This window comes from Lygodium microphyllum, chromosome 11 (assembly GCF_053477565.2).
Source record: "Lygodium microphyllum isolate KBCC chromosome 11, Lygodium_microphyllum_v1.1.10, whole genome shotgun sequence".
NCBI classification, from domain to species: Eukaryota; Viridiplantae; Streptophyta; class Polypodiopsida; order Schizaeales; family Lygodiaceae; genus Lygodium; species Lygodium microphyllum.
The window spans coordinates 1,680,936-1,706,702 of record NC_141145.1 but is presented as its reverse complement, the minus strand read 5'-3'; the positions used below and the strand labels follow the sequence as shown (position 1 = coordinate 1,706,702).

General features: G+C 43.5%; 1 protein-coding gene across 2 annotated transcripts in view; it reads left to right on the top strand.

Moving 5' to 3' along the window:
• Positions 1-25,298, top strand: part of LOC148028485 (uncharacterized) — a 56,692-nt gene extending 31,394 nt beyond the window's left edge. Inside the window, exons 4-9 of one of the 2 annotated variants that reach the window (XM_087688793.1) lie at positions 15,524-15,596; positions 15,721-15,769; positions 15,857-15,908; positions 16,007-16,031; positions 24,593-24,684; positions 24,774-25,298. In XM_087688793.1, the coding sequence (XP_087544919.1) occupies positions 15,524-15,596; positions 15,721-15,769; positions 15,857-15,908; positions 16,007-16,031; positions 24,593-24,684; positions 24,774-24,822 (340 nt within the window). In that variant the 3' untranslated portion in view covers positions 24,823-25,298. Of the gene's footprint in view, positions 1-15,523; positions 15,597-15,720; positions 15,776-15,856; positions 15,909-16,006; positions 16,032-24,592; positions 24,685-24,773 lie in introns of both variants that reach the window. The other variant, XM_087688792.1, reaches the window with a different exon arrangement.
• Positions 25,299-25,767: the final 469 nt, after the last annotated feature.

Below are 25,767 nucleotides of genomic sequence, written 5' to 3'. Positions count from 1 at the left end.
GATTGCAGTTTCGGACCCTCCATAGTTGGGCGATTGCATCCAGGTACAAGGTGACAGCTGATTTGGATGTCTCAGCTATAGGTGACGGCATTTAATGCTGTTGTGGCAAGGCAGCAGTTGCATTTTACTGATTTTTAGTCATTCTTCTCGACAAAACTCAGAATTTTCTCTCTCCAAAGCTTTCTCTTTCATCTCCCAACCATTTCATAGCCTTGCTTCGAAGATCTCAGCAGTTGGACCTTTGGAGACTAAGAAATTGCAAATTTCTCTGCTGTAAACCCTAATCTACAGCGGAAATTAGGAATTACCAATAGCCTCGAGAAGCGTGCCAGAAATTGGAAGCTCCAAGACTTGGATTTTTCAAGGATGAAGGTGAATTTCAGATAAATTCAGGTGGAGGACTAGCCAGCCATTGAATTTGGGGTATTTTCATCATCTATGAAGTGGGTGAAGGCCAATTAAGTGCTCGAATTAAGGGGCAAATCAGATTGAAGACTTGCTGGTCACTTTGGACAGCAAAGGGAGTTTGGATTGCGAAGGGGATTGGGAGAATTCCATTGTAAATCAACTTCTTCTTCAATAAAGCTAAGTAAATACTGAAAGGGGTGCCAATTTTGGGGCCAATTGGGTGTGCATTGTCTAAGATCAGTAGGTAAATTTGTATTTTCAGATTTGCATTTATTGTTTGTTGCTGTAATTAAGTTGTAATCAACGATTTACCACCCATCACGGAAGGAAGGCTGGTTTCAGTGACCACATCCATGGCTGTTTGAGTAGGGTGGCAGCAGTTTTTCAGCATTTGTGGTGAGGAAACTGTGACATTTCTCTCTCTACAGCATTCTCTCATATCCTATAGCCATCTCTTAAGTTCTCTCAGCAAAATCTATCCATTTGATTCATTAGAGATGGAGATATTGGAAAATATTTGTTGTAAATCCTAATTTACAGCATAAATAGGTTTTGACAGCCACCTCGGGTTGCCACTCAGAATCAAGTGCCTAGGACTTGAATTCCAACAGCTAAAATTATTTAGGAATTTCAGGGAGATTCAAAAGCCAGCCAACCAATATCAGATTTGGGGTTGAGTTTGTCTCTCAAGGAGTAGGGTGAAGGCCAATCCCTGAGCAAACTAAGGGGCAAATTGGTTTGGAGGATTGCTAGTCACTTTTGACAACAAGAGGTACTTGGATTAGCAGAGGAGAGTAGAGGATCCCAATTGTACTCCATCCATTTGTAATACAACTTAAAGAAATACTATAAGGGGCGCCAATTTTGGGGTCCTAAAGCTATAGAAGGTGTCTTCTTTTCCTTACTTTTGCTGTCCTTCTTTGGGGCATTTAAGAATTGAGTAAATTGAGGATTCTTTGCCAATTGAGCAAAGAGATTTGCGGCTCTCCTCATCTGATTTTTAAACCTATCATCAAATTCTTCACCCTCTTGTTGGTTATCAATATCTTGAGGCATGGAAGTCCTTGCATTTGGGTCATGTCCCACATTTTCAGCTCGCTGTCCATGTTGAGAACCTTGTTCAAGATCATGCATTGGATTTCTCCCTTCACCACGTGATTGACCAGGCTGAGATGCATCATTATCACTTGATTGCGTATCACCGTGTGAAGACATACTTGTAATCAGTAGAGCTGAGCACAATTTCAGCAATATGCAAGCTTCTGACTTGCAATCAGGTGCCTCGGTGCCACCAATTCAAAGGATTTAATGGTATCTTGGCAATGGAACCATAAAACCAGCCTTCCTTCTGTGGAGGGGTGGTAATAACCTTATTATAACTTAATTAATTACAATAAGCCATGATTAATGAAATGCTGAAACACAAACAATTACCAGTCAATCTTGGACATTGGACATCTTGTTGGCCCCAAAACTGGTGCCCTTTTTGGTATTTCTTTATCTTTAATTGTAATTGAATTCGAATACATTGGGATTTCTTCAATCCCCTTTACAATCCAAAAGCTCCTTGTTGTGAATAATGACTTGCAATTCTTCAAATCGATTTACCCCTTGTTTTGCTTCGATAATTGGCCTTCACTGACTCAGTGGGAAATGAAATTTGTCGCAAATTCAAATATTGGCTAGTCCCTCACTTGAAGCTTGCTGAGAATTCATTCCTAGCCCTGAAAATTCAAGTCTTGAGGCTTCAATCTCTTGATATGCTTTCCGACGTTGTTGTCAAACCCTAATTTCTGCTGTAAATTACGGTTTACAGTAGAGAAAAATACATTCCCTCAACCTCCGGGGATTAGAATGCTGAGATCTTCAGAGCAAGGTAGGGAAATGGTCGGAGAATGAGAGAGAATGGAAGAAAACAGTTTTCACTCTATCTAGACTGCCATGAAAGTTGTCTCCATTGATGGAACATACCGAATATGATGCGTGTTTGGCTGAAACAGCTTTCAAACTATTGTCATTGTTAACTCTCTGACAAACAAAGTGAAAAATTGGAAAAACCTAAAGCAGAAGACAAGGCCAAGGCAAAAAGTGAAACGGAAGACGAAGGCGCTTTAAGAAAAATATGGAAACACAAGAGGTGTAGAAAAGTCCTAAATCAAAGAGAAAAGCGCACAAGAAAAAGCGTAAGTCACTACTTTTGTAAAAGAGCGCAAGGCGTACCATGATTTATTCTAAGAGCGCCGTGATCTCACCCGTGCAACTTGTAAAGGTAGATGGGCGGTAGGAATGAAGCTAGGAAGATAGAAGGACAATGGAAAAAAGGGCCTAGGCTATGGCCGGCCATGTAAATGTTAGCTTGCTCTTTTATCATTCTCAGTCTGTCATCTCCTGGTTGTGAGCTCCTGTCAGAGTCTGACAGGAGACAGAGGAGCTCTGTCAGCTTAGTAGTTGCTGTTCTTGTCTGTATTCAGCCTTTGGGAGTCACACAGCCCACACTGGGCTTTTTCATGTGCAGTCGACCCAGATTTCTGGGCAGGTTGGCCAGATCTGGCCAAGTCGGCCAGATTTGGCAGGTCGGCCAGTTTTCTGGCCTGGGGCTATATATAGCAGCCCCCCAGTCATTCCCAGCATTGTCTTCTGCAGGTTCAGCACTCTCTCCGTCCTCTCCCGCTCCGGCATTGGTGCTGCCATTGCTTTCAGTCTTTTCTGGTGCCCTCACTGACGCTCCGGGCTGCGTGCAGGGACTGCTCCGTCCATTTTAGTGTATTCAGCATTCATTTCAGTCAGTGCAGACTTTCTTCCTTCATTCCCTGCTTTCTCTCTCCCATCCTCTGTGTTCGTGTTCTTCTTCCGTTGCGCACTCTCACATGGTATCATCGCCTGACTGAGAGCACGGAGGACATAACCGCTGGAGAGATACCTCACTGCTGCTGTCATCTCATTTGCAACTGCCCAGGCGGCTCCTGTAGGAGGCTCTTCTTCCTGCGTTTGCTGTAAACGCAGTCTTCCGAGGCTGCCATGTCATCCAGCGACCCTTTTTCCTTGCGTTTTCCATCAGGCTGTCCCTCCTTCTGCTGGGCGACACATCCTCAGCCTGCGTTTTGCAGTTCTGCTGGTCGCTACCACTCCTGGCGGCACATTTCCTGCTGGGGACTCATTTTCTGGCTGTGTCTTGGTGCTGGTGGTCTCTTTTTTGGTGATCGTCATCAGTTATCTTTGCGTTTTGCAGATCTAGGTGTTTGTAGGCTTTCTCAGCCTGCGTCTTGGTGGTTGGTGACCAAACTGCTGGTCATACTTCGACATCGGCACAATTTTCTTTGGTATTTTGCAGATTGGAAGATATCTTACCAGTTTTCAGGCTTTGACGACTCAGAGGATGAACTCCTTTCTCATCATTCCTCTGAGCGGAGGCGGGATTATTAGGAGGTTCGACATCGGGAAGAACCTCCTCGCACTCGTCCTTCTTCAGTCCATGCATCTCAGAGGGTTCCATCTATCGTGAAGGTATCTTCCGTGAAGACTGCTTTAGATGTGCGGATGCCTTCCTTGATTCCCTCCATTCAGGTGCCGATTCTCCCTTCCTTTCCGAAGGAAGATAAGTTGGATGGTTCCAACTACTCCCTCTGGTCGTGGAAGGTGGCATGCATCCTCGATACATTTGACCTTTGGGAGCTTGTTTCTTCGCCCATCGACCGTCCCCCCGCGGATTCGTCCGATGGCACCTCTATGGACCGTGCAGCCTTGTGGGATAGGCTCAACTCTCGAGCCCGTTCCTTTCTTTTTATGAGTCCACATGATTCCGTTCTTGTACATGTTCACAGGTTACAGACAGCGGCGGAAGTGTGGAATAAGCTTGCGTCTTTGTATCAGCACAAGACGTTTGCCCACAAGATTTCCTTGGAGAAGAAGTTACGGATGCTCAGTCTTGATGATTCTCCTTCCATGAAGGAGCACATCACGAAGATGGAGGATATGCGAGGCGAGTTAGCCTCTCTTGGTCGTATAATATTGTCTGAGGATATGGCGATGATTCTGTTGACTCAGCTGCCATCACCCCGTTATGATGTCTTCTATACCAGCCTCATCACCTCGAGGACCCGTGAGACACTCCTATGGGAGGAGCTTTCCCCACTTGTCTTGGAGCATGACGAGCGACTCAAAGAGGTGGGAGCCAGTGGCTCCACCAAGGCTTTTACGGCAGGTACAGGTGGCGGCAAGAAGAAGAAACAAAAGAAGGAGAAGGCCAAGGACAAGAAGGAGGAGGATAAGAAGGATGCGAAGGAGAAGAAGCCCAAATGTCCCCACTGTGGGAAGGGCACTCATCCCGAGGAGAAGTGTTGGCAGAAGTATCCCCATTTGAAGCTCAAGGAGAAGGACTCGAAGGCGGCCCCAGGCACGACAGAATCTGCGTTTGTACATGTCTTTGTTAAGGAGGATACAACCCTAGATTCTACCACTCTGGAGAAGCCTTGGCTCGTAGATAGTGGAGCATCTTCACATATGACCTTCCGCCAGGATTGGCTTCAGGATCTTCGTTCCTAAGGGGGTACAGTCACCATTGGTGACAATTCTACAGTCCCTGTTCGAGGCGTGGGGACTCTACCTATGTTTTTTGGCAGGCGGTCTTTCTCCGCCAAAGTTCTCTATGTCCCTGATTTGGGTTTTAACCTATTGTCTATGCATGGCCTTACTCAGCTAGGTACCCGAGTCATTTTTACTCAGGATGTAGTCACAGTGGAGGATGCTTCTACAGGTGATGCTCTTTGGATAGGTACACAGGAGGGTGGGCTTTATACGCTCACAGCCTTGGCTGCGCGGACTTCCCATGAGCTTGGGCTGCTTTGGCATACTCGGAATGGTCATTTGAACCTCGATTCTCTTCGGCGGGCTTCTAGGAGGAAGATGGTGGAGGGACTTCCAGATTTCCCTCCTCTTCACACTTTGTGCCCTAGCTGCTTGAGGGGCAAGCAGCATAGGTAGCCTCACCCTCAGGTTGCTTCTAGGAGGGCTACTTCTCCGCTTGAGTTGGTTCACACCGACCTTTGCGGACCTATGGGCACGGCCTCCCTTGGGAAGGCCAGGTATTTGATGCTGATTGTGGACGACTTTAGTCGTTATGTGTGGCCTTATTTCTTGGAGTACAAGAGCGAGGCGTACTCCCGTTTCTGTGAGTGGCAGGTGCTTGTGGAGACCCAAACAACTTCCAAGGTTCGTGGCGTTCGAGCTGATCACGGTGGCGAGTTCACTTTTCACCTTTTCTCTCAGTTTTGCAGGGATCATGGTATTCGGGTGGAGTATTCACATCCGAACACACCATCTGAGAATGGTGTGGTGAAGCGTGCGAATCGGACCATGGTGGAGATGGCCCGATCTATGCTGGAGCATAGGAGTCTTCCTCATTTCCTTTGGGGTGAGGCGGTGGCTACAGCGGTGCATATTCGCAACCGCTCTCCGACTTCGGCTTTACAGGACATGACTCCTTATGAGGCTTTCTTTGGGAAGAAGCCTTCCGTGTCCCATTTTCGCATCTTTGGGTGCGATGCTTTTGTCCATGTGGACAAGAAGAAGAGGAAGGCGAAGTTCGACTCTAAGTCGAGAAAGCTTATCTTCGTGGGTTATAGCACGACCACGAAGGGATATCGGTTCTACGATCCGACGACACGGAAGGTTGAGGTGAGCAGGGATGTGATCTTTGATGAGGCTTCGGCCTCTGAGGATCCGATTGATGGTTCCATTACAGGTGCTTCTTTGTCATCGATGGACCCCCCCCTCCCCCCCCCATCTTCTCTACCTTCTCTTCCTTCCAGGATACCCCTTAGCACCCCCCCTATTCCTCCTCCTTCGGCTTCCCTTTCCCCTTTGGTGGATGTGCCTCCGTCTTCTACGAGCTCTTCCATCTCCACTTCGGGATCTTCACGGGATACACAACCTTCTTCCGATGCAGAGGATCTACCTTCCTTTGGTGAGGGGGAGTCCCTCTCCGATTTGGGTGCTTTGCAGGTTCCGGAGACTACCCGGTCTCCCTCGCAGCAGCAGGAGTCTCTTAGGATTCCCTTATGGTATTGCCGGCTCATGCAGGATTCAGGTGTTACTCACTTTCCTGCTTCTTCTATAGGTCCACGTCGATCAGCCCGTTTACAGGCCCAGCGGGATAGTTCACTATGTGTGAACTATGCTCTTATGTCACAGATTCTTTAGGATTCCGAGCCTTCCATTGTGGAGGAGGCTCTTGCACAGGATATTTGGAGACAGGCTATGTAGGCCGCGCTCGATTCCATTGAGCGAAACCATACTTGGGAGCTTGTTCCGCGTCCCGAGAAACGGAAGGTGATAGGTGTGAAATGGGTCTTTAAGACCAAGTATCTTGCAGATGGCTCCTTGGACAAGCATAAGGCTAGGCTTGTTGCCAAGGGTTTTGCCCAGCGCTCAGGCTTGGACTACTTCGAGACTTTTGCTCCTACAGCTAGGATGTCCACCATTCGAGTTCTTTTGGCTCTTTCCGCTCACCACCGTTGGCCTGTTTATCAGATGGACGTCAAGTCTGCTTTTCTGAATGGCGTCCTTGAGGAGGAGATTTATGTTACACAGCCTCTTGGTTTTCTTGTGCAGGGGAAGGAGGATCATGTCTACAGGCTGCGGAAGGCTCTTTATGGCCCGAAGGAGGCTCCTCGTGCTTGGTACCAGAGGATTGACCGCTTTTTTCTACAGAGTGGCTTTGCGCGCTCCGCTCATGATCCCAATCTCTACTTACGGGTTGTAGATTCCCTTTCTGTTTTCCTTATCTTGTATGTCGATGATCTTATCATTACAGGGAGCGACACTCAGCAGGTGGAGCATACTCGGTCCATTCTTCAGCAGGAGTTTGACATGACGGATCTAGGGATCCTTCACTTCTTTCTAGGACTGGAGATCTATCAGATGGCACAGGGCATCTTTATGTCACAGCACAGGTACATCTCCGAGCTTCTTTCGGAGTTTGATATGGTCGAGTGTCGGCCTATCTCATGCCCCATGGACCCTGAGTCCAAGCTTTTGACAGATGGAGTCCCCCTTACAGATGCCACTCGTTACAGGTGCCTTGTCGGCTCTCTCATCTGGCTACTGCACACTCGGCCGGATATTTCTTTTGTGGTGGCTTTATTGTCTTCTTTTATGAAGACTCCTACACAGGATCACTAGCAGGCAGCCTTGCGGGTTCTTCGCTATTTACAGGGGACTCGATCCTTCGAGATCATGTATGGAGATGGGCTTACCCTTTCTGGATGGAGTGATTCTGATTGGGCAGGTGATGTGGATTCGAGACGATCCACTACAGGTTATGCTTTCACCCTTGGATCCGGTGCTGTCTCTTGGAGCAGCAAGAAGCAGCCTACTGTGGCACTTTCTTCTACAGAGGTTGAGTATCGGGCCCTATGTTCGACCGCTATGGAGGCAGTTTGGCTCCGTCGCTTACTGGGAGAGATTGGCTTTTCCCAGACCGGACCTACGGAGCTGCACGTGGACAACCAGAGTGCTCTTGCTCTGGCAAAGAACCCGGTGTTTCATGCTCGCACGAAGCACATTGAGGTTCAGTATCACTATGTTCGAGAGCGGATCGTGGATTCGGAGCTGGTGGTGGTCTGTTGTCCTACGGCGGCCAATGCAGCTGATCTCTTTACGAAGCCTTTGCCTTAGGCTTCTTTGCTTCATCACATGCGGTTCTTAGGTCTTCAGACCTCCCAGGATCTGAGAGGGGGTGTTAGCCTGCTCTTTTATCATTCTCAGTCTGTCATCTCCTGTTTGTGAGCTCCTGTCAGAGTCTGACAGGAGACAGAGGAGCTCTATCAGCTTAGTAGTTGCTGTTCTTGTCTGTATTCAGCCTTCCGGAGTCACACAGCCCACACTGGGCTTTTTCATGTGCAGTCGGCCCAGATTTCTGGGCAGGTCGGCCAGATCTGGCCAAGTTGGCCAGGTTTGGCAGGTCGGCCAGTTTTCTGGCCTGGGGCTATATATAGCAGCCCCCCAGTCATTCCCAGCATTGTCTTCTGCAGGTTCAGCACTCTCTCCGTCCTCTCCCGCTCCGGCATTGGTGCTGTCATTGCTTTCAGTCTTTTCTGGTGCTCTCACTGACGCTCCGGGCTGCGTGCAGGGACTGCTCCGTCCATTTTAGTGTATTCAGCATTCATTTCAGTCAGTGCAGACTTTCTTCCTTCATTCCCTGCTTTCTCTCTCCCATTCTTTGTGTTCGTGTTCTTCTTCCGTTGCGCACTCTCACAGTAAAAAGGGGATGACCGTTCAAATGGAATTTACGGCTTTGTATATGAAGTTCAAAAGGTGAATGAGAACTCATTCTTTTGGTGTGTGGCAAAGTGGACTCTTCTTTTTCTCTCATTCTCTTCTCTTTGCTTGCTTGTGTGTGGTTGAGGGAGGGAGTGTGAGAGTGTGAGGGAGTGAGTGTGTGAGGGTGAGGGATCAAGGAGGTGAAGCTCTCCACCATCTCCTCTCTTCTTCTTCTCTCCTCTTCTCTTCTCTTCTCTCGTCTCACGTGCGGCTATGGAGGATGGAGCTTGGAGGTGGAGATTTGAGGATGCTTGAGCTTGCATCGAGAATCGTGGAGCTATGGAGTGTTTGAGAGAGGAAGCAACTCAATCGGGCATCAAGGTAAGCTCACTATACTCGTCGTAGAGAGGGATGGCGCGCCGGCTATGTGAGAGATAGCCATTAGTGCTCGCTTAAAACACTTGAACAATAAGCGGTCCATGGGTCTTGGTGGTAGAGCTTGTGCTTCCCTCTACAGTCATATATTGTTGTAGTCTCTTCAGCCTTCGGGGCATGTCATCAGCTCTAGGAGGATTTCTTGCTGGCTAGAAATGGCCTATTACCTATTGTAGTAGCTATGGCAGCCTTCTCTCTGTCTCTCTCAGGTTGCACAAGGCTCAAATGATACACACACACACACACATGCACACACACACACATTCTTCCCCCACCCCCCCAACCCCCAAAAAAAAAGCCTCAAAAACATCTTTTCCACTTGCATGGGTAAGTTTTGCCAAGTGGTAACCTTCTAATCCCATTTTCCAGCATTATTTGCATTATTCAATGAAAATGAAAATTAAATCTCAGTTGCACTTCACATGTGTAATACATACTTAAATATTTGATTAAAAATCTATCCAAATATTGAGTAAAGAGAACAAATTTTCATGTTCTCGTAACAATGAACGATAGGCAAGATGAGTTGATAGGGCCCAAAACTGAACCACGGGAGAGAAGCCACAGGCTATTTGACTCCATGATTGAAGGAATACAAAGGCCTAGCCATCAAAGTTAGGAAGAGCCAAACGCTGGTATCCTAATGTGTTGTCCTATTTTCCAACCAATGCCGTTTTAGGGGGTGTGAGTCCACAGGGGAGATAGCATGGAAATGTCAGTCACCCCAAGAAGGTAAAAGGTTGTTGATAGGGTGTGTGAAGATTCACACAATGAGTAGGGGCCCCCTCTGGAGCTGAAAGAATGGGACCCCCCTCGAAATTAGAAGATAGATGATCCCCCTTTGAGAGAGATAGGGAATCTAAAAACTCATGGATCACGGACTCTGAAGCATTTGATGATGAAGGAAATGCAATCGACGGTGCTAAAGAAGGTATTTGGGGCTCCGATGGAACAGGGCCTCTTGAACTTGAGTAGAAGAGGGATGAAAAGGAGGGGTATCACATAAAAGCTCCTCAATTCTCTCATCTAAGTCGGTGTCCATAGAGACATACAAGGGAGGAGGGGAAATGGGTAGCTATTGGGGAGCCACAAGTAGGCAATGTCCTCAGTCTCTTGGGGGGAGTGGACTTTGGAGCCGAAGGAGTCGAACGACCATTGTCCCTCAAAGGAGCAGACTATCGAGAAGACGATACCTGATAGTGACTATCTCTGGGTGGAGTAGATAGCAGAACCGTAGGCCGTGAAAATCAGTGGACCAAAAAATGCGTGGGGGAAACCTCCATAGCACATTGAGCATAGAGACAGGGAACAGCCGTTTTGGCACTTGGGAACAGATTAACACGTTTTGGGAGGTTTGAACCCATGAAATGTTGGCAGAACATTCCGGTCCGTTCCTTGCCCCGTTTTTACCTATCCCGTCCCGTTCCTTGGTTGTTCCTTGGCCGTTCCTTGTTTGGAACGGCTGTTCCATCGAGGCAATTAAAAAAGAGAGGTTAAAACTCCTTGTTTCTTGTTGTTGCATGTCTCCTACCTGTTGTCTGCCCCCGTCGTCCACGATCTTCTTGTCCATGTACAACTCCATTGTCAATGTTGCCGCTAGCGTGTTGTAGGTCGACCATTGCCTAGAGGCTGCCCACCTCTCTCTCTCTCATTGTTCGGACTTAGGACTCTCTCTCTCTCTCTCCTGCACACTTGCTTCAGCCTTCCTCTCATCTCATTGCCAAACCTTGTGGGCTGTCACGAGCTGTTGTGGAGTGGGAGGTTCACATGTGACTTGGCACATCATCAACAATCAATTTCAACTTTCTAAATTCCAAGGTATCTACTAACCATGCACAACGCTTTCGATTTTATTTAAATGTTGAGAAATTTGTGTAAATTGTATCAATGTTGGGCCATTATGGACAAATTTTGCACATATGGAGCAATTCGGAACCCGAAATGTCCCCTTATTGATTGCCCCAAATCGCTCCCAATGTTACAAATTGGACGATTGCCCCAAATCGGCCCAATTATCCCAAATTTAAAGTGTTTACAATTGAGGCCTAAATTGCCCCCAAATCTGGGCATTTGGGATCTGAAATTGCCCTCAAATTTGGGGCATTTCAGATCAGTCTTTGCCCCAAATTTAAGGGTGATTCAGCATGGATTTGCCCCAATTTAGAGCATCTATGATTCAGGCTCCAGTCTCTCCCAAATTTGGGGCATTTTGGATTAGTTGTTGCCCCAAAATTTAGGGCCTTCTCAACAAGGATTGGGGCCCAAATTTGGCTGCAATGTCCCCAAATTTGGGGCATTGATATCTTGGGATATGAAAGAGCCCCCAAATTTGGGGCATTTTGAATCAGTCATTGCCCCAAATTTGGGAGCTGCATTTTCAGTAAGGGAATGCAGGTTGGAATGCCAGAAAATTGGGGCATTTTCAGTAAAAGGAATGCAGGCTGAAGTAGCACCAAAGTTCGGGCATTTCTAGCAAACACATGCATGTTGAAAATTTGGCTGCAAATTTCTGCAATTTCATTGAACTTTACTGATTATTCGCCACTTTTATGTAGATGGCAGCATTGACATCTATGGGATCTTCATCTTCCTCAGTAGGTACTTCGTCAACAACTGGACAAGTCGAAGCACTACTTGGTCATGATGGGATGAGGTAGATGCACGGGTGTCATTGAGAGGTGGAGGGGAGCGCCCTTTGAAATGCAAACTTTGCGCTGATGCTCGCACTAGTGGGGCTGATAAAGTGAGAGCCCATCTTCTACACGAGGGGAAAAATATGTGTTTTTGCACCAATGTATCGATTGAGAAAAGGCAGGAGTTACTTGACCGCATAGCCACTTCTATGGGCAATTCACATACCAAGAGGACGCCAAACATAGCAATGGATCCAACATTATGGACTCCAAGGCCAGCAAGGCATGGTGCTTCATGTAGAAGATCACCAGGATTAGTGGCTACGCAGCCTTCTCGTGGGCCATCAGTGGCAGGAGGTCATGGTGTTAGACAGAGTTCATTGCACACTTCATGGGAACCAAAGAAAAAGGAGGAAACAAATGGAGCAATGTCATGCTTTTTCTATCATGACCATATTGCATTCAAATCAGCCAGGTCACCTTATTTTTTAAATATGGTGACAAAGATTGCAGAGTATGGATCCACATATAAGTCCCGTTCATAAGAGACTATCATGAATACATTGCTTTAGAAGGAGAAAACAGCCATAGAGATTGCAACAACAAATATTCACAATCAATGGCAAGAAATTGAGTGACATTAATAGCAGATGGATGGAGTGACACACGCTATAGGTCCATACATGGTGTTGTTGCATATTCTTCTAGGGATATATACTTCATTGGCAGTCATGATGCTTCAGAGACTGGAAAGATTGTAGATGTATTGGTATTCGAGTGGCGCGAGGCAATGCAAGCTATGGGGCAGAAAATGTAGTGCAGTTTGTGGCAGATGGTGAATCTACAAATAGGGCAGTAGGAAACATTTTAATGGCAATGTATCCACATCACCTTTAGTCCATGCATGGTGCATTGCTTGAATAACTTGTCGAAGGATATTTGGGACTTGCCATGGATTGCATCTCTTGTTTCGAAAGGCAACAAGATTGTCACATTTATATGTAATCATCAATACTTGCATGCTGAGTTTTGCAAGAGAAGTGAGAAATAACTTCTCAAATACTTGGAAACACGATTTGCATATAACTTTCTTATGCTTGGTCGATTGCACTATTGCAAAGGTGCAATTAGGGAGCTATTTGTTGGTGATGAGTATGAAAATTGGATTGGGGCTGTCATTGCTATTGTTGTGTTATGTAATGCATATGTCTCTGATAGAGATTTTTGGGATGAGGTGAATCGCACCAACCAAACGATTGATCCTATCATGCACATGTTGAGGCTTGCAGATGGCATGGATCCATGCATTGGGAAGATCTATGATGTATGGATCTCATGATTGAGAAGTTGGAGAGTTTGGAACCAAATGCAGACAGGTATGAGCAGATCAATGAGTTATGCATCAATAGATGGAATGAGTATGAATCTCCTATGCATGTTGCAGCATATGTGGTTGATCCTGAGTTTCAAGGGAAGATACAAGAAAGAGACCTTGAGGTGGTCAAGGCTTGGAACACATTGCTTGCAAGGCTTTATCCTAGCCGTGAAATGCAATGCGAAATTAAAAGTCAGCTCTTTGTGTATTGGCAAACATTAGGGATGTTTTGGTACAGAGGATGCACTAGAGGACATGACAAATATTAGGCCTGCTTTATGGTGGGAGGACTATGGGGTAGAAGCTCCAGAGTTGCAGAGTTTGGCTATTCGTATTCTTAGTCAAACAATTAGCTCTTCTTATTTAGAGCAACTATGGAGCTCATTCAATCACATTCGCTCAAAGAAGAGAAATTGTCTTGGTACAGTGAAGACGAATGACCTAGTTTATGTGAGCTCCAATCTTCGCTTGCTAGCTCATACATCGGTTGCAAAGGCTGATTCTTTTATACATTGGAAATAAGATAACGATGACGATGATGATGGTGATGGCCAAGATGTTGTTCAGCAGGATGAGCATTCAGGCATAGTGGAGCCATCTTCCATGAATGAGAGTACTTAGTGACTAGCCTCTTGGTACTTTAGAGTATTGACTTGGAACTTGGAGCGCTTGTAACTTGGATCTTTAGACTTTAAAGTTTAGTGCATATTTTGTGTCTTTGCAATGCACATTTGTTGGACTTATGTAACATTGTTGATTACAATGCGACAATCCATTGCTGATTACAATGTTTTGAATCTTTATTATTGTTGAAACTTGATTATTATGTCTCTAATTTCACGAATTATGGTTGATATTGAAAAAGGATATTAATAGATCAATTTATAATTATGTCTACATGCCACATGGCTGGTCAATGATTTTGTAATCAAATTACTAAAGTCATTTCTGTGTTTCAATTCTTCATATCTCTAGATTCCAAGTGTTGATTGTCTCTAGACTCTCTCTCTCTCTCTCTCTATATGTGTGTGTGTGTGTGTGTGTGGACACACACACACACATATATATGCCATTTCCTCCGTTCCCGTCTCCAAGAGGGCTTATCGGCTCGTGGGATCTTAAAAAGAAACCCATTCATTAAGTTCATTTCTTTTCCTTAATTCCTTTTGGTTTCACACTTACAGCCCCAAAAAGGGTTCAGCGTCCACATTCTGGGGCACCATCCAAGATTGCTAGAGCACTTAGTTAGACATCTTGGCTACTAAGCTACTATTCCAAGAGTGCTTTGTGTTTGACATCTTGGCATGGTCATCATGCCAAATGGTTTATCTTGATATCCTCATTTAAAAATTTAGCATCTATATCCCAATATAGAGATGGATATCTTCCTTCTTTGTTGTAAACCAAAGGTTTATTAACTGCCATGATAAAATTTCAAGTATGCAACTATTTAGCTCATTGTATGTTGCTGCAGTCCACCACTAAGTCTTGCAGATAGATGCTAACCAGTCACTTGGTTGAAAAGCGCAAGTCCAATTATGAGGGAATCATATTTGGAGACCAAGGGACAGATAAAAGAGGAGGCAAGATGTTGATGACAAGCAGGTCATGCAGGTCACATTAAGTCAACCTGCTTCCACTGCTCTGATTGCATCTGACAGCATGTCAAATCTAGAGCATTAGACATGACGAGCTTCTCCCAATAATCATGTTTTTGATGATTCAAATCTGCTGCTTGCAAGCCTGTCTATCCATGCACATGACCAGAACAAGATCACAAACAACAACTAACCAACAACCACTCCCACCCCACCGCCCGACCTCTAGACAGGACTAGGTTCTCCCAATGATCATGTTTTTGAAGATTCAAATCTGCTGCTTGCAAGCCTGTCTATCCATGCACATGACCAGAACAAGCTCACAAACAGCAACTAACCACAACTCAACACAACCGCATGTGCACACACCCTCTTCACATAAATCTAGCAGAAATGAGAACCCCATTCACTCACATGCTCTCCCTGAGGTCAAACCTACCCACCCACCCCATTCCCACAAATAATGCGCTCCAAATGAAACCCTGCACACATGCTCATATAGATTGCAAAGGTGCATGCCAACTCAAGGATGACCTTGGCTCACTTAAGGATGAACTTGGGAGCTGTTCAAGGCATACCTGTTGTTTGTACAGTTAGTGCTGCTTTTGATCTTTCATTTCAGTACTATATTTGTACTTACTGTGCAGAAAACAACCTTGCCCTGTACTTTAAAACAAGCAAAGTTAGTTTAACTGGTTGAAAACTTATGGACATTGCACTGGATGTATGATGTATGGTATTTGAAGTATGTTTGACTTCTAGAACTTAAATTTGATGGCCAACTTTTTAAGGGTTTTCTTCTTGAATTCTTGCAGAGTAAGTGACTTGAGGGTGTCAGAACTTTTGGATGACTTATGCACAAAGATGAAGGCATATACTTTAGAAATGGTTAGATTTTACATTCCTCCCATTTGATTCTATTCTGTAGTGATGCTTTCAATGCTTCTAAACACTGGGAGTTGTTAACATGTTACAAATTAGTTGCTGCCTGAAGTTTGAGCGTTTTGGACAGAGTGGACCTGGAAAGGGAAGATGGACAAAAATCCAAAGTTCAGATTCAAGTTATGGTTGGTTATCTTGGACCTTTTGATGAACTATAGGTAGTGTAGGAAAATAGTAGCTGATACTGTTGCTACATTGTTCTACAGACATGCGGGAAGCTGATGCATATTCAAAGCAAATAACAACTTACTGTGGCAGGTACTTATCCTTTTCTTTCTAAAGAAACTGAATGAGTGTGCTGAGCCATTTATGAGTGCTCATTTTTTGCTACTTTTTGTGTGGTGATGAATTTTCAGGCTGTTGGAAGACACAGAGGAAGAGGTACATCCCCACTGTACATTATGCTTGTTAAGATAAACCTAATGCTGTAAGTTGGATCACATTGATTGTCGCAGGCTATTTTTAAACTCTATGTCCTTCTTGACCTAGCTGGCTCTGCGGTAGTGTTGTTGCTAGGTTGGTTGGGTCAAGGTGGTTGTATATTGTGTGTGCGTGTGTGTGATTGCAAGGCCAATGTTCTTCCTCTTCTTCTTCTCCTCCTCCTCCCCTAGATATAGATGTGTTACGGGCACAATTAAGTCCTTTTCGTAGATTTGGGCGAGCCCATCAGCATTATCCTGAAAGGTACACAAGCAAAGGTTATGTACATGGATATGACAGAGAAGATAGCAGCAATGAAGCAAAATAAGTCCATACAAGGGAGAGAAGCGTGATCCAAGTTTGCTTCAATACAACTTACCACTCCCAAATTGATGGCTAAACAAAGCGCGTCAATAAAGCACATCTTGTTGTAGAGAACCTAAACAATGAATGCAATATCTAACCTAGTAAAGTTCGTCTACAATGCCTCTTATCATCAAAAAGACTCCTTTCTAAGCTTTGTATGGGTAAGACTACCTCACACTAAACTTTTCCGATCCTACCTTGAAGATGAAAGCCTCCAACAATAGATTAGATGAAATGGATGAATACATTAAGGCAATCAAACAAGATATTCAAGCAGCCAAGGGTAGCCAAGAGGTATATGCCGATCTTGGAAGGCGATAACGGATCTTTGAACAAAGAGACTTGGTATTTCTCTGAGTCAACCCAAATAGGATAGTGGACGAGTTGACCTCACTCACCAAAGTTAGAAAGGCAAGAAGAGATGGTAAGTAAGCAGTGGATCAAGGAGGAAAAGCAGTCGTTAGGGGAGATAAGTATCGTTAGTCTCTCTCTCTCTGCCCCCCCTGAATGAGTGATTATATTATATCAAAGCAAATCATAAAAGAAAAACAAAAGTCATGGCAACGAAACATGAATTGCTATATGCAAATGAACCAAATCCTCTCTCTCTCTCTCTCGTTTCTCATACTAATTCTCCCTTGATAATCAACGTTTTGATATATTGGGTGGGGGAAGGCTATTATAAAGCTTATCCCTCCCCCTTGTTCTAGTCGTTTGGTTGTGGGACTCTTTTTTTTTTTTTCCTAAAGTTATGGGACTCTCTCTCTCTCTCTCTCTCTCTCTCTCTCTCTCGTTTCTCATACTAATTCTCCCCTGATAATCAATCTTTTGATATACTGGGTGGGGGAAGGCTATTATAACGCTTATCCCTCCCCCTTGTTCTGTTGAGAATTAGCAATCACACTCAAACAGCCTCTTTGTATGGAGTCTCAGGGTCAAGGACATGCAGGCTAACTTATCCCATATGCACAATGGTGCCTACTGCAGTTTCCTACTTTCCTATAAAGCATTGTACTTGCTTCCTTTCTTAATGCAATGATAGTACTCTTTTCATTTCAGTAAAGTGTCAATGTCATTGTCCACATACACAAGATTGTGTTTATGAGTCCAAGTCTCAATCTTGGAACCTAATTCACTTGTGTAACAAACAGTGTCCTTTCCATCATGAGTCTACACTTATTTCTTCATCCTCCATAGCTTCCGGTTTTGCCATGCTCTAGATCCCGCATTTCTCACATGGTATCAGAGCACAGTTGGGCGTGGCACTGCTTGTCTAGCCTCTCTTGATTCCTTTCAACCTCAGTCTAGCTCAATGTCAGCTCATGACTTCATCTCCCAACTCTACTCTCACTGAAGCTTCCATGGCAGCCATAGCCAGCAGCACCCTGTCAGATTGAACTGCTTATATCTCACTCCACAGGTCAAATCTCTTGGAGCTTCCTTCTGGAAAAGTATTCCCCAACTCATAAAGCTTCCCTGTATCACATCAATCCAGGACATTGGACCATCTGGAGCTCAGCATTGTGAAAATCCCCAATCTCTGCTCTGTGTCTGTCATAGCCAGACAGGACCTACCTTGCTTGGAGCTTCCATAACTCTTCAACCAGGCCATTTCAGCCCACGATTTCTTCTGGAGAGTTGTTCCTCTGCTCAAGGCGCTTCATCGTGGCACGATAATCGATGACATAGCTGCTCCCTGGCTTCAGCTTTGCGCAAATCGCGGATTCCTGTCAGAAATGCGCCTGCTGCTGTTCGACGTGTCTGCGTGCTGCATACTGACCACGATGTTGACGATTTTGATAGGGCTTTTGTAGCCCATGAAATCAGCTTCCTAGGCATATAAAAAGTTTTGAAAATGATCCACTGTAGCTCCTGCAATCAGCAAAAAACCAGGCCCTTGTCTCAGAAACCCTAATTCCACCATAGCCAAAAGCTTCAAAATCTTGACATTTTTCACTGTTTCTCTCACTGAAGTTATCAACAGTGATTTTAATCACTGAGCAATACTCTCTGAAGTTCGTTAAAGTACTGTCACTCAGATTTGAAGGCATCAGCATCAAATCAAGAAGGGGAAGATTACTTGGAGTTACTTGGAGTAAAAAGACTTTTGCAGATTTGGTATTCATTGACACTCAGTTAGTGCTTTTTAGCACTTGTGTCTCTCAATCAATTCTTCTGTTGCTCAAATCTAATAAAGTCTGAAGTTGATTTGCTACTGTTCCCGTAAATCTAACATGGGCAAAGATTCTCCAAATGCTCGATTCAAAGGAGTCGGATTTCACACTTGGCAAACCCGCATCAAGCTTATCTTGATGAAGAAGGGTCTCTGGGCCATCACAAATGGCAAAGAGAAGAAACCTCGGGACGCGGACCTTGCAACTACTTGGCAAAAGAATGATGATAGAGCTCAGGCCATTATCAAACTGGAGCTAGACGACAGTTATATCCATCATGTGGATAACTGTGAGACCTCACAGGATACATGGAAAAGACTTGACACCCTGTTCGGTGCACAATCTAAATCATCAAAGTATGGTCTCCTAATTGAGTTCTTCAGGCTTGAAATGAAGTCCAGCACATCACTTGCCACACATCTTAATTACATGGAAGGACTCCTAACCCAACTTGTAGGAATCAACATTAAAATGGATGAAGATGTTTGCATCGGTGTTCTACTTTAGAGCTTGCCTCCTGAATATAATAATGTATCAACAACTTTAATCAACATGCCAAATCCTGAACTTGTTGATATTCAGGCATCACTGTTAGAAGAAGAAAAGAAGCTAAAAACTAAAGAAGAACCAAGTACCTCTAGAGATGAGCATGCATTATATGTTGGCAACAGGTACAAAGGCAAGAAAGATCAGCTCTTCTGTGACTTCTGCAAAAGGACCGGACACACCGAGAAGTTCTTCCACGCAAGAAAGAGATCCCAAAAGGCCTATCTAGTCGCAGTCAAAGAAGAAGAAGAAGAAAATGGAGCAAAGGAAGAAGAAGATGAAGATGAAGACCACCAGGATCGGAAGGACAAGACTCATCAGTCCTTGTACTCTCATAATTCTGATAGACAGTTTTAATAGCCTTGTATTTTCCTTGCCCTAATGCTTCCTGCCATAAGCTTTGTAAACTCCTTATGTAACTCGGCATTACAGTCCCTGTACACTTTGTGAGGCCCCTGTTACAGCCTCTGGATGTCCACCATGTTTATGATACCCACACTTAGCTTTTTTCTGCAACAGCCTCTGGTGTTTTGCCATGTCTGTGGTATGCCCACACTTTGCAAGTGGTTCTCATTACAGTCTCTACACACTTTGTGCCTTTCCTAGTTGTGATTGAGGAGGGGTGTTGAGAATCAGCAATCACACTCAAACAGCCTCTTTGTATGGAGTCTCAGGGTCAAGGACATGCAGGCTAACTTATCCCATATGCACAATGGTGCCTATTGCAGTTTCCTACTTTCCTATAAAGCATTGTACTTGCTTCCTTTCTTAATGCAATGATAGTACTCTTTTCATTTCAGTAAAGTGTCAATGTCATTGTCCACATACACAAGATTGTGTTTATGAGTCCAAGTCTCAATCTTGGAACCTAATTCACTTGTGTAACAAACAGTGTTCTTTCCATCACGAGTCTACACTTATTTCTTCATCCTCCATAGCTTCCGGTTTTGCCATGCTCTAGATCCCGCATTTCTCACATGTTCTAGTTGTTTGGTTGTGGGACTCTGTGTGTGTGTGTGTGTGATCGTTCAATGCAGCTTTGGGTGTGTTGGCTCATTGTTTTCTTCAATAAGCTTGCGTTCATGGAGGTGATTGGTTTGTTGATGAGCACGAGGATTAGTTCGGTGATAGTTATGATGGAGATGCCGATGAAAACGGTAGCGGTTTCTTTTTCTTTGTAATAGTTTTAAAAAAAGGACTTTTTCCATTACTCTTTTTTAACTTTAGAGCTCTTAGGCTCCCATTCACATGCTAGGCATAGGACATTGCATCCTCTTTCCCTTAGAAGAACTAAAATGTTCTCATCTTGAGAAAAAATAGGGATGTTGTTTAAAAAAAGAATCCTTATCTAATGTCAATCTAAGTGGTATTCTTTTTGGGATAATCCTTCCATCGGACGAGGTATTCCCTAAGAGTTCTACTTCTAAGGATCCTCTTGGATACATGGGCTTTTAACAAGCTAACATGGAGTACGTTGTGCATTTTTAAGCGTTTGGAAGTTACAACTTTTATGCATTAGCCCCTAGGCACTCGAGGATCTTACAAGACCCATAGTTTCTTGGTTGGGCTTAGCATCTTGAATTCTTCTAATGATAATGAGCTCTTAAATTGAGAAGTAAGTAGGAAATCTCGATCATTGACGATCCTTTTTGGTAACCCACGGAGTCTAAAAAACTTTTACAATGAGTCTTGTAATGTTTGAGGCCTTGTAGTTTGTCTTTATAGGAAGGAGATTAGCAACCTTGGTTGGCATATCCACAATCACCATAATAGTTGTATTTTCCTTGAATTAGGAGTACCCTTACTATAAAATCCACACTAATAAACTCCTACTTCATTCAGGGAATATCAAGTTGATGTAGCTTGCTTAGCATCTTAACATATTCAACTTTTCCTAGTTGGCAGCTTAGCTGTTCAATGACGTACTTAAGTACATCATCCCTTAGCTATTTCCAATGATAGCTCTTTCTTATTGTGTTGAGCGCTTTAGTATAGCCAAGGTGTTCTGAGAATGGGATGTCATGGGCTTTCCAAAATATCTTCTTCTTTAGCTCTTGACTTGCAGGAATGCATAGCAACTAGCCTTGTCTTTAAGTAGATAAGTCTTTCCTCTATAGAAAAATCTTGATATTTGTGCCATAACTTCAGGTTTTGCTCTCTAACCTGGACATCTCTTTGTAATTGTTGGTATTTTGGGTTCTTGAATGCTTATTCCCATGTAAATGATAGGTTACTTGGCATTGACACTATGGTAGCTAGAGATTTTGCACTTGAAGGTTTCTTTGAGATGAGGACACTAAGGAATGCTTTGTGGCTTAATGCGTTTGCAACGACATTCTCTTTACGCAGCCTATATTTGATATTGAAATCGTACTCTTGTAAGACTTCGATTCACGTTCGCATAACATGAGAGCATGAATCACTGCCAATAGCTCGAACTCATGTGTGGCACAGTTCTTTTCATGCGTCTTCATCTTTCTTGAAGAGTAGGTAAGTAGATGATTCTCTTGCATGAGAAAACACCCTAGTGTAAGAGAGCTAGCGTCTGTTATGACCTCAAATTCTTGGTTTAGATTAGAAAGTTGTAGGATGGGAGCTAGCACTAGACAACCTAAAAAGCTTCATACTTCCTTGACTGGCTTCAATGATAGCTATTTGTATACATTCTTGACCTTGGTTGGGTCTACTGCAATTCTCTTCTCGGATACTATGAATCCAAGGTACTCTATCTGCTTCTTAAAGAATGCATATTTACTCTTCTTAGTGTAGAGCTTGTGCGTTCTTAGTGTCAATTCTGAGTTGTTCTTAATGGTCTCCTTTTTCTTTAGAGTAGGTTAGGATGCCATCAAAGAAGGCGAGAATGAACTCTTCAAGGTAAGGCCTGAAGATGTCTTGTATAAGCCTATTCTAGGTAGCTGGAGCATTAGTCAAGCCAAAGGATATTACAATAAACTCATAGTGCTTGTATCTTGTATTGAAGACGATTGTTGGAATATCTTCCTCATTGATCTTGATTTGGTAGTGGCTTGATCTTAGATCAAATTTTGAGAAGATTTTTGTCCGTTGAAGCCTTTCAAGAAGCTTATCAATCCTAGGATTTGGGGATTCTTTACCATTACTTGGTTCAGCCCACAGTAATTGATGCAAAGACAAAGTGTACCATCTCGTTTCTTTTGGAATAAGATTGAAGCTTCCCATGATGAATTACTTAGTTGAATGTAGCATTGATCGAGTAATTGATTTACTTTTTTAACTCAATGGCCTCAAGAATTGACATTTGATAATATCTTTTTGCCATTGGTCTGGCTCTTGGTATAAGCTTGATTTCAAGATTAACTTCTCTTGTGGAAGGAACTTGGAAGTTCATGTAGAGGAGCAATCCTCTCTTCAAAGCTTGTGCAATACACAAGACTTTAGCCAATCGAATTTTTGGCTTACAAACTTCACCTTGTGTAGTTACTCGATTTTCTTTCAAATTTTGAAACAAGACTTTGCCTTTCTCACAATGGATGTGGGTATAATTGGGGATTAGTCAATCCATTCCTAGTAGGCACTTGTAAGCACCCAAGTTCAATCAACACTACTTAGGTTTCATAATTGTCCTTTCGCTCTGATACCACATATAACGTATCTATCTAACGAATCCTTGATAGCATGATTTCAGGAGTCCATTGAGAGATATGCTTAGGTGATTCCATCTGAAACTCATGCGGAATATCCAAGCTTTGTGGCATAGGTTTGCTTGAGTCTATCCTCGCAGGGGAAACTCCATCTCATTCCCATGAAGATCGACTTGCAGCAAGGGTCCCTAATTGACTGCAAGGTCTCGTAACATGATTTTTCTGGCATCGGTTAAGGGTAGTTGCTTATGTGAGACAACTTGAACCAAAGTGGATTCGTGTTACACTTGATTTATAGAGAGTGAGAAACAAAGGGGAGCTAAATGCATTGACCCCTCTACTCGTAATGTGAAGTGTCACTCTAGTCCCCTAAAATTACAAAAGGTTAGGATCTAAGATGGTGCTCTAAGATAGTCGGTGTTCAGCTTTTCCTAAAATTCTCCTAATCTAGTGCGTTCTCATGGAAACCTCTCAGCTAGTTGAGACCACTCTATCATAGGATGAATTTGTTAGGAATTAATCCTCCTGCTTCCCATTTGTGACGGGGTTTGCTTAGTTATCTAGTTACCTACTACATTTAGTTTAAATATTAAAACAACTTCCTTAATTAGCATGTTAATGTTCACGCAATTTAATTATGAACACGGAAATAATCCTTTCGGAAAACATAATATTTATTCCAAGTTGGATATCTCTGTCTTATTATCCATTATTAGTCCATATATAGGACTTTGCCCAAATACGAGAATCCCTAGTTCACCCCTAGCTAGCATGAATGCCTTCCAGAAGACCTATCCCTAGGTTAGACTAAATTTAGATTGCCCAAGGAATTATGGCCGGAGCCCCCTTGGCTGCTTGGCACCTCATAGCTAACACCTACTCCCTATGGAGAGACCTTGTGCGTTTGGAGCTAGTCCCAGCATCCAGAGCAGACAAGCAGCTCCTTGGTGAAGAGCTTTGTGGCTAACCTTGGGGGAGGTCTAACACGCGTCTCTAAAACTTGTGTTTGTGTAACCTTAAACTAGAGTAGACAATCATCCAAGCAGTCTTTTCTAATGCACCAAACCATCTTTGAAATACAGTCTATGCATCAGAATCCACTCTAGGTCTTGTTCCCTTCAGCATTAGGTTCCGCTTGACTTGACTAAGTTGTCATGAACTTATCGTAGGGATTAGCTTACTCTCTTGAGAGGAAAATTCAGCTCTTGGTGTCCTTTTTTTTTTTTTTTCGTAATAGGTAATTGTATTAATTACAAAAAGTATGCCCTTGCTCTCTCTCTCTCTCTCTGTGAGTTCCATCTGCCATTGCTGTTCTTCCTCTTTCATGGGCCAATACCCAACAAGGGTGTCAGCAATTGGTGTATTTCTCCTGTCATCTCCTGGTTGTGAGCTCCGTTAGGTGACGGAGATAGGGGAGCTTTGACATTGTGTCAGTCCATGCATTCATTATGTGGGGTCATTTTACCGCATTTCCAGCCTGTTTTCTCATCATTCTTGAGGTACAATGCCTTGTGGCAGCTGGTCGTGTCAGGCAGCCTTCATTTGTGCAATGGCATATCCAGCAGCCAGTTGGCTAGTTTGCATGGGTGGCACCAGGTTGGTCATAGCCTTCCTTGCCTATCTATAGGCTGCCACAGCAGTGTCGTGTTTATTGCTTCTGTACTGCTCTCACAAAGCCATGCTATTGAAACTATCTGATAAAGGAAAAAAGGTAGGGTGAACTAGAAGCCAATAAACAGGAGACGTTTAAAGAGGAGAAAAGATGGTATCGTTTTATGATGTAGCCTGAAGTAATGATTGGTTGTTGATTTTACAGCTTGAAGTAAGAATCAAGAAGGGCTCTATGAATGTTGGGGAAGTAGAGAGTATATTATGTTGGGAATTGGCTCAACATTGCAAGTTTCCACGGTATTTGACTTTCTTAAACTGTAGAGTGATTCTCAAAGCTGTTTTCTCTTTAATGATTTTTCATTATGAAATCAATGCTTATATGACAGATCTAAACATGAAGAAGGGGAGATGACAATGAGAGATGATGAATTGTAGGGGTAGCAACTATTGCAGGGCCCCATCATGTTGAAAAGTCGGGACAAAAGATTCACATGCCTGAAGAGAGGCATGTGGGTGCAATTTTGCCAATCCACATTAATTGACACAAAATTCAAACTGGCAAAGAACTTTATAGCTGATATGGATGGTGTTAAACATTTTTGCTGAGCAACTTAAGAGCTTGCTCAACCTTGAGGAGCATATAGCTGGGAAAATCCCTGTTTAAATACTCAAAAAGCTGATTGTTGGTAACAGTGGCTGACTAAATCGTTCAAATTACAAAAGGGGTTTTCCAATTGCTGGAATCTCATATGCTTAAAAAAAAAAAGAGAGGAAAGTAAGAAGATAAAGTGAGACAAAAGAGAGAAAGAAAATAGACCTTGTTGATCAAATGATGTTTGTCACCATCAATGTTCTGCATAGACGATAAGAAGGTGCAATGCTCATGGAAATAGTAACAGATCTTTTAGTAACTAATTGGTAATTGTGGAGTCTGTGGTGCTTTTGAAATGTCAAGAGGTGTTACCAAAGTAATAAGGAATTGGCCTAATTAAACTAGCATTGTACCTATCTTTCTTTGGGAGTTGTTTTAGGCGTCTAAGATTATTGTTAAATGTGTAATGATTCCTCATACTGGGGGATCTTCTTCCGATACAGGCTAGTAATAACGATATGCACTATTGAACATTCCTGTCATGTCATATTGCTACTTTGTATCATAATCCAACTATTTCAAGACATTTCAATCAGATTGCACTATTTCTTGCAAGTGTACTTATCACTGACGAAAACTATAATCTACTTGAATTGCCTGTTTGAGTAGTGTTTCAAGTGTGCATACTCTAACCAGAACAGCCCACTCAAGTCAATGAGGAGCTTTTATCCAAAAGTTTGTCATCTCCTTGTGACTCGTTTATTGCAATAGAGGGCACGTGTGAGTAG